At 40.9% G+C, this 9,680-nt stretch overlaps 1 protein-coding gene across 2 annotated transcripts in view; it reads right to left on the bottom strand.

Moving 5' to 3' along the window:
• Nucleotides 1-357: 357 nt before the first annotated feature.
• Nucleotides 358-9,680, bottom strand: part of CSNK2A1 (casein kinase 2 alpha 1) — a 56,563-nt gene continuing 47,240 nt past the window's right edge. For both annotated transcript variants that reach the window (XM_068987798.1, XM_068987799.1), the window contains 4 exons: nucleotides 7,070-7,170; nucleotides 6,180-6,328; nucleotides 4,898-4,984; nucleotides 358-2,879 (listed from right to left, as the gene is read on the bottom strand). In XM_068987798.1, coding sequence (XP_068843899.1) covers nucleotides 2,764-2,879; nucleotides 4,898-4,984; nucleotides 6,180-6,328; nucleotides 7,070-7,170 — 453 coding nt within the window. In that variant the 3' untranslated portion in view covers nucleotides 358-2,763. The remainder of the gene's footprint in view (nucleotides 2,880-4,897; nucleotides 4,985-6,179; nucleotides 6,329-7,069; nucleotides 7,171-9,680) is intronic.

Raw genomic sequence — 9,680 nt, 5'->3', positions numbered from 1 at the left:
TTCTTCCCAGCACAATTTATGTTTTCATTATACCAATAACAATACAATTACAACCAATAAATCGTCGAGGTGGAGAGGGGAAACTTATGACTTCAAATTTAAAACTGGGGGTAGGGGCACTTCAAACAATGTTAAAAAAATATTTAAAAAAAAATTTTTTTTTCAGAGTAACTGCCAACACAACTGTCTGAGATTGGCATTCCAGATCCTGCCATCTAATCAATGCAAACAGGTAGTGCTGAGAAATGAAGTGTCCCAATACAAGGTATACAGATGAGGTAATTTACAACAACACAGAAGTTGTTACTCTGTAAACCCTTGTCCCTCCCACCCACCCAATTGGGTCTTTTTAAAATCTTTCATGCTTCTGCAGTGACTCCTTAAGTAGCATTTTAAAAACTTCTATTTCTTTTAAAAGGCTCCTGGGTAGCATTTCAGAGTCCTCTGCATTCACCTTCAGCTTCCTTCAAGGTCTGATGCATGTTAGGAGGTCCAACTATTTGCAGCTTCCCACATCAGCCTCAGCTACACCTAGGTTGTTCTCTGAGCTACAAGGATGTGATATAAAATCTTGATTTACAACCCTCCTCCCCACCTCAGAAGAAAGAATTTGTTAGTCCTGTTCAAATCATAATCCAGTGCAAATGAAATCACAGACTGCATCTCTGGCACATCCGGCACTTTGAGCTTCTGCAGATTCAACATGGTAACCCCCTACAGCATTCTAGGGCAAAAAAGGATCAAGAACAATAAATATCCACCGTACGTGGCCACAAAGAAGAAAATCACCCTGCCACACAGTCAGAATGTTTTCCCTATGGTGGAGAAACATTATAAAAGAAGGCTTTAGCTTTCTCTAAGTTTACCATTATATTCACTAAAGCCACCACCTTGATAAAGTTACTAGAGCCAAGATGGGTTACAAAGTTAGATAAGTTCAGTTCAACTCCTCAAACAATTATGCTTATCTCTGCGACCCGGGTGAGAAAGACTTGTAAATCTATAAAGGTAGGAGAATGGGGAACTAAGACTTCAGGTCTTAAAATATGTTGGAAGAATTTTTCCTAGTCCCCACAAGCAGCTACTGTAATGGAATAACAGGAGAAAATACAGAGCTGATGGTTTTGCTATTGTGCTTAAAAAACTAGGCTTCCTCAGTGAAGCACCTGATAAACTTAGGTGGTTGGATTACAGTGGAAAATCCACTTTACACACAAACACACAAAAACTGCGACTTTTCCCATCCCCAATCCCTGCACTGCTGAGACACAAAATGATTTTATGGCAAAGGATCCTTAATCCCCAGAGACGCTTTGGCTTGTGGTGCTTTTTTAAGGCCTCTCTGCCCTGCCCGGTACCATGGGTTGAACGAGGGGTGTATAAAAATGGGGGCACTGGGAAGCCTCCATGGTACAGGGCTGCAGGCCCTTCAGATGTGAACGTGAGACACCCACCCAGCGAGACCTTTACACAGGGAACTTAAATCTAACCTTGATAAATAAAACCAAACGTTTATTTACACCAAAGAATTCCAACACTGGATCTTTCACATATGAAGGACAAAGTATTATATATATACACACAGCAAGGGGTGGCAGGGCTGTAACAAGAGAGTTTAGTTTTCCCACAATTACAGGTCTACCATTTCAGTTTCACTGGAGATAGTGGCTCTGCTCCTACCACTCAGATACATTTATAAACCTGAGGGGCAGGTCTTCTCATTGGATGGCATATGAGGGAAGGGGAAGGTAGGAGGAAATGAAGGTAGAAAGCTGAAAATAAACTTCAGTGGCCACATCTCTCATTAGCTCTTAAAGAGTTGCTAGCATGAAACCTACATAGACAATGTTTTTTTTTCCTTTTGTAAAAAGCAATAAGTTATGCCCAATAACTAACTGAATTCAAAAGGGTCAAGTCAAAAGAAAACTGAAAAAGATTTTACCTTTCCCCTCCTACCAGCTATAGAGCATGTTGGGAGATGAAAGGGCAGAGGACCAAGGTAAGGAATCTGGGAGGGATGGTATTACAGTTTTAAACTAAACTGAAACTAAATTATAAATGAGCTGGATTTAGGTTAGGTCAATAAGACATGATTCAAACTGCACAGAAGTTTTCAGGACGTGTCTGCACTTCGGGTAGATTTTCAGCATCTCAATGTAACTAAGACATATTTCCACTAGATTCACCAGGATAACCCCACTGAAGCACTTTTTGAGTAAAGTGATATAAGTGACTAACAGTGTACTGCTCTTATAGGTTGGGTCCTCCCTTCCTCCTTCCTTCCCACCTCCCTCGAAGAAGCTACATTTTTGTAATCTCTGGAGAAGAGCGTGAAGTACAACCCCCCCAGAGTGTGGGATGGTTAGGGGAGGAATGGTGAGCATGGGAAGAAATCTCCACCCAAACACAGCAGCTGGAATTGAGGCTGGTTTATCTTTGATCTTTAGTAATGAGAAACTGAATTTGAAAGGGGAGAAAAAAAATTTGTCCGTGAAATAGTCCACCTGCAGATAATTTTTCAGGGAATCCCCTGAGTTATGAAAAGTTCGAGTTAAAAAAAAAAAAAAGAAAAAAAGAAAAAAAAGAAGAAATCAGCCTATTATAATTTTTTTTTTTATGACTGAACTACTATAAATCCACAAGCAACGGTTCAGACACGGTGCTTCTGAAGTATTTCACCCCTCCCCACCAGGCGCAAGCTGCATCAAGGGAGAGAGTGGACTCCCCAACCTCTGCTCAGGCATCAGGAGATGGAAGGGGCCGTTACTGCTGAGCGCCGGCGGCAGCTGGAACAGGCATCCCAAGGGGGTTGGCAGCAGCAATCACTGGTGAGCCCGCCAGAGGTCCAAGGGGTGAAGGGGTTGGCACTGAAGAAATCCCTGAAAGTAAACAGCCAACAGTGAGCTAGAAGCACCAACCACGGGAACTCTTAAGTCACCAGTTTTTCAAAGCACCTATCTCAAAAGTGACACAATAAATACTCTCTTTATTGAAGGCCTCGCCTTAATTTTTACAAATTAATTTCAAATTAAATCCTCACAAATTAAAATTTAAGTTCCAATAAATTTAGAAGACAGAAACGGAAATCTAAGTTTGGAGAGTTTGAGCAGTTTGTCCAAGGTGCACAACTAAGCATGTACAGCTATGTATGCTTGGATTCCAACCCAAGACTAAGATAACACTGTCCAACCAAACCTGCTCTGTAACCTGTACTAACATGACAGTCACTAGCCACATGTGACTACTGAGCATTTGCAATGTGTAACTAAACTAAGCAACTGATTTTACAATTTTATTTGACTTCAGTGAATTTAAATAACCACATGTGGCTAGTCACTACATATTGAACAGCAGAAGGCTGGAGTCAAAGTTCATGTGCTCGTGGCCACTGTGCCTAGAGTCAGCCAGTGCAGAGAGGATCATTTCTCATCTCTAAGTTAAAACAGTGTTTTAGGATTTATTTCCATTTACTTTCTTGATCATATTATCTGCTACATTGTACTCAGTCAGCTAGTTCTTTAAATTTTCAAAATATTATATATATTTTCTGAATAGGTAATATGGTTACATGACTCAAATAACTGCAAAGAGGATACAGTGAGAATTCTCCCTTATCCTATAACTTGGCCAACTTACAGCACTATTTTTGGCGGTGTATCCTTCCAGAAATATTTTATGGGTCTACTTGAATTTTATAAAAACATGCATATAAGAATCACATATAAGAACTTGATTCTATGTTTTTGCCCATTCCTAGTCTTGAGCATGGTTCGGCATCTTGCTTCTATTCACCTCACATTACACCTTTGAGTTGAAGCTACAAAAGAAGACGGAACACTTGTTCTTTTCTGAGTATATAGTACTCTGCTGAAAGGATGCCCCATAATTCATCTTATCAATTCCTTATTCTACAAGGAGCTGTTTTTAATGCTCTCTGATTACAAATATGGCTAGAATGAGTAACCTTGTGTATTTATCATTTTGCACACTTGCATGATACCCAGAGGTTGAACTCTAGAAGGCAGCTAGTTTTAAAAAAAAAAAAAAAACTGAGACAACAGCAATTTTTTGAAGCTGTTGGAGTAGGTACTTTCACAAGAGGACCCATGTGGATGCTGCCCATGTATATAATTCTTAGGGGACAGGCCTATGGTTTCTTTTGGGTAACTGTGGTTTCTCCTTTGTAAAAACTCACTCTAAATCATAATGACTCAACAACAATAAAAAGTAATTGCACACAAACCACTGTAATTTACTAGGCACCCTGTAGCTGCTCTGGAAAAAAGAACCATTCTTATACACACATGTGCCCATGTACAAACCCCATCTCTCCTCTCCCTCATTTTCTCATGTGATGAGTACCACATCACCTACTGCCACTTTAACTTGTGAGATGAAAGGATCTCTCTTCATTCTTCATGGCTTGTTGAGACTTTCAAGTCCCAAACAACTTTTGTGATTCTGGCCTCAAAGAGACTGTTGATACTCTTAACTCAGCGATGCCCAACCTTTCTGGAACCAGGAACTGATTTCACGGAAGCTAATTTTTCCATGGACTGGGGTTGTGGGGAATGGTTTCGGGATGACTCAAACACATTACATTTACTGTGTGCTTTATTTCTAACCTAATGGCACTGCTGATCTGACAGGAGGTACTATTCTGTGGCCCAGAGGTTGGGGGACCCCTGCTCTAACTACTAAGGGAAAATAGGTTTCAAAAGCATCCTGAAATCTGGTGGAGAGAACCACACAAGTCAGTATGTTAATAAGGTAATCATTATAGAGGAGAGCCATAGATATCAGGCCACAAAGAAGGAGCAAAGTTAAGAATGACAATTGACTTCTATATATACATTTAAAAAAAAAAAAAAAAAAGAAATTTACCAATGACACTGACCTGACATCATATTGGCGCTGCTGACAGGCGTACTGCCCCCTGGCATGCTAGATGAGCCCATTCGAGCCTGGTCCTTCACAACAGTGTCTAGAAAAAGAGACAAAAATGTTAGGTTCTGTTATGCTTGAAGAACTGAACTAATGGTCTAGGGTCTTATAGCAGCTATCCTGATTCTTTACATTTTATTTAGACTCTATATTATTCCCCTAATAATAGAATTGAGGTGTCAACTACCTTCACTATGAAATCAACAAGTAATATAAAATAGAACTATTTTTGCTTAAAACTGTGACAAAGGCCAACTATTAAAGTAAATGGTAGGAAAATGAAGTAACCATAGTAGAGCTAATTTCTAAAAAACAAAAAAAAAGGTATTTACTTTTGGCCATGCTGCATGGCATGTGGGATCTTAGTTCCCCAACCAAGGATTGAACCTGTGCCCCCTGTAGTAGAAGTACAGAGTCTTAACCACTGGATTGCCAGGGAAGTCCCAGTAGAGCTAATTTAAAACAAAAACAATCCTGTTATAGTTTAACAAGACAATACAATCTACCCTACCTTTCAGTATTATATTATGAGAATGAATGAGTTTTACTGCAGTTGGTCAAGCATGGTGCCAAATGGGCCGAAACTACAGGTTTGATCAAGTTACTGCTATGACCACAGACTTCACTCTCCACCTCGATTAGCTTGTCAGTCTGCTTCAAGTACAAGAGACTGAGCAGGAATATAATTGGTTCACTGAAACACCATCCCACCACTCCCCAAGGAACAACCCGATACTAAAGCTAACATCACAGTGAGGATGCAGCGGAGCTAGCTAAGTGGCATTTTCACTCAAGACGGCAGTTAGCTATATTCACAAACCTAGATCAAGGTGTTCATATAATTAGACTTTCAAGCCTCTCTAGCTCTCTCCAACAAATGATTAATAGGACAGACATAGGGCTGTATGTTCTAATCCAACCACTCCAAACTAGCAATGAGAACTGTCACCCACATAGTAAGAAAAGAAGTTTATTTAGGGATGATCATGTGTCAGGTACTGTTAGACAAGAATCCTCTCAACAATTCTGCAAGACAACTGCCATCACTATCCGTATTGAAGAGACCAAGGCTCACTGTGGGAGAAGTAACTTTGCAGCAAGCTAAGTAAGGGAGGCTGGGATTCCAATTGTGTTCTGTGGGTCCAGAGTTTTCTTCACAGCATATATTCTCCTTTACTCTGTACAGTCTGCTGGGCAGGCCTGCAAGGCTCTGTGGACTGAACAGCTGGACTCACAGAAATAAGGGTGCTCCATGGCCTCTCTTGCAGTGAGCCGTGATTGGTGGTCATATCGCAGCAGCTTGTCCAGGAAATCCAAGGCCTCAGGACTGACAAGGTGCTGGTTTTCACTGTGGACAAAGCGTTCCCATCGCTTACGGGAATGTCTGCAGAGCCAAAAGGGAGAATGAGAAATGGACCCCGGGGGAGAGAAACCCAACATTTCAGTCCTACATTTTCCTTAGTGGCTAGCATTCCAGCCAATCACAAACAGAGGTCAAAACTCAAGAGCTAACTGGAGAGACTGGAAATGGCAGTGTTGCAGAAAAGGGAAAGCTGGGTCCAGACAATCTTATGAAACAGACATAATTCAGGTTACAGAAGGCTGGGCTGGCTGGCCTCCTCCCAACCCCCACCCATATTCCTGGCATCTCTACTGCTTGGCCCCCAAAAGCCTCTGTAACAAGAAAGCCTATCTCTTCCCATTAAGTGATGAATGAGTTAGTATTGGGTCTAGTCACTACTTTTAGAATCTACTGTCTGTAAATCAGTCTGAAACATGCCCTTTCTATGATTATTTCTTTCTCTTAGATGGGGTTTTGTCATCTACAGAAGCAACATAAATCTAGATTTTGATTTCTGACTCAACTACAACCCTTCTATTAGACTCTACAAGGTGAGGGATCCTCTGCCTACAACCTCCACACTCAGACTCCTGTTAGTGAATCTGGGAAAATGGCCATACAATCCAAAGCTTTCATCACAGGCTTGCCTATGCAGCATCCTGCAGCAGTGGACCACAGACACTTTGCAGGCAAAGAGAACATTAACTATTTTGGGAATCCAAAGTATCATTTTACATCCAAAGTGCTTATGGCGCAGATGCATAATTTTGTTTTATGACTTACCTGCCCAAGATATCATTGAAACGTGGATCTAATTCAATGTTGTATTTGTCAATATAGTCATATAAATCTTCTGTCCCCAGAACCTTGGCTATCCTCACCAACTAGGATTGAAACAAGACAAAACCCATACCAAAAGCATATTACATGATTAAATCAACAATAAACCATGATCAAGTTAACAAAATGGGACCATCATGGCTGCAGGTATGAATATTACACCAATTTACTTCAAATTTCCTTGCATAGCATGAATGGATTTCCTTACAACATTCCCTAAATTACTACCAAATGTGAACATATCAATAATAAAAAACAAACTATTTTATAACCTGGTTCCTTCCCTCTAGAATGCAAAAGTAGGAAGTCAAGAAACACCTGGAGTAACAGGCAAATTTGGCCTTGGAGTACAGAATGAAGCAGGGCAAAGGCTAATAGAGTTCTGCCAAGAGAACGCACTGGTCATAGCAAACACCTCTTCCAACAACACAAGAGAAGACTCTACACATGGACATCACCAGATGGTCAACAACGAAATCAAACTGATTGTATTTTTTGCCGCCAAAGATGGAGAAGCTCTATACAGTCAGCAAAAACAAGACCGGGAGCTGACTGTGGCTCAGATCACGAACTGATCTGCGAAATTCAGACTGAAATTGAAGAAAGTGGAGAAAACCACTAGACCATTCAGGTATGGCCTAAATCAAATCCCTTATGACTATACAGTGGAAGTGAGAAATAGATTTAAGGGACTAGATCTGATAGACAGAGTGCCTGATGAACTATGGACGAAGGTTCATGACATTGTACAGGAGACAGGAATTAAGACATTCCCCAAGAAAAAGAAATGCAAAAAAGCAAAATGGCTGTCTGAGGCCTTACAAATAGCTGTAAAAAGAAAGGAAGCGAAAAGCAAAGGGGAAAACGAAAGATACACCCATTTGAACGCAGAGTTCCAAAGAATAGCAAGGAGAGATAAGAAAGCCTTCCTCAGTGGTCAGTGCAAAGAAATAGAGGAAAACAATACAATGACAAAGACTAGAGATCGCTTCAAGAAAATCAGAGATACCAAGGGAACATAAATTTTATGCAAAGATGGGCTCAATAAAGGATAGAAATGGTATGGACCTAACAGAAGCAGAAGATATTAAGAAGACATGGCAAGAATACACAGAAGAACTGTATAAAAAAGATCTTCACAACCAAGATAATCACTGGTGTGATCACTCATCTAGAGCCAGACATCCTGGAATGTGAAGTCAAGTGGGCCTTAGAAAGCATCACTACGAACAAAGCTAGTGGAGGTGATGGAATTCCAGTTGAGCTATTTCAAATCCTGAAAGATGATGCTGTGAAAGTGCTGCACTCAGTATGCCAGCAGATTTGGAAAACTCAGCGGTAGCCACAGGACTGGAAAAGGTGAGTTTTCATTCCAGTTTCAAAGAAAGGCAGTGCCAAAGAATGTTCAAACTACTGCACAACTGCCCTCATTTCACACACTATTAATGCTCAAAACTCTCCAAGCCAGGCTTCAGCAATACGTGAACCGTGAATTTCCAGATGTTCAAGCTGGTTTTAGAAAAGGCAGAGGAACCCGAGATCAAATTGCCAACATCCGCTGGATCATGGAGAAAGCAAGAGAGTTCCAGAAAAACATCTATTTCTGCTTTATTGGCTATGCCAAAGCCTTTGACTGTGTGGATCACAATAAACTGTGGAAAATTCTGAGAGAGATGGGAATACCAGACCATCTGACCTGCCTCTTGAGAAATCTGTATGCAGGCCAGGAACCAAAAGGTAGAACTGGACATGGAACAACAGACTGGTTCCAAATAGGAAAAGGAGCATGTCAAGGCTGTATATTGTCACCCTACTTATTTAACTTATATGCAAAGTACATCATGAGAAACGCTGGACTGGAAGAAGCACAAGCTGGAATCAAGATTGCCAGGTAAAATATCAATAACCTCAGATATGCAGATGACACCACCCTTATGGCAGAAAGTGAAGAAGAGCTAAAGAGCCTCTTGATGAAAGTGAAAGAAGAGAGTGAAAAAGTTGGCTTAAAGCTCAACATTCAGAAAACTAAGATCATGGCATCCGGTCTCATCACTTCACGGCAAATAGATGGGGAAACAGTGGAAACAGTGTCAGACTTTATTTTTCTGGGCTCCAAGATCACTGCAGATTGCAGCCATGAAATTAAAATACACTTAATCCTTAGAAGGAAAGTTGTGACCAACCTAGATAGCATATTAAATAGCAGAGACATTACTTTGCCAACAAAGGTCCGTCAAGGCTATGGTTTTTCCAGTAGTCATGTACGGATGTGAGAGTTGGAGTATAAAGAAAGCTGAGCACAGGAGAATTGATGCTTTTGAACTGTGGTGCTGGAGAAGACTCTTTGAGAGTCCCTTGGACTGCAAGGAGATCCAACCAGTCCATCCTAAAGGAGACCAGTCCTGGGTGTTCATTGGAAGGACTGATGTTGAAGCTGAAACTCCAATACTTTGGCCACCTGATGCGAAGAGTTGATTCATTAGAAAAGACCCTGATGCTGGGAAAGATTGAGAGCAGGAGGAGAAGGGGATGACAGGGGATGAGATGGTTGGAT

Source organism: Capricornis sumatraensis, chromosome 15 (genome assembly GCF_032405125.1).
Source record: "Capricornis sumatraensis isolate serow.1 chromosome 15, serow.2, whole genome shotgun sequence".
NCBI classification, from domain to species: domain Eukaryota; kingdom Metazoa; phylum Chordata; class Mammalia; order Artiodactyla; family Bovidae; genus Capricornis; species Capricornis sumatraensis.
The sequence above is the reverse complement of the archived record's forward strand: the minus strand, read 5'-3'. Positions and strand labels throughout refer to the sequence as shown.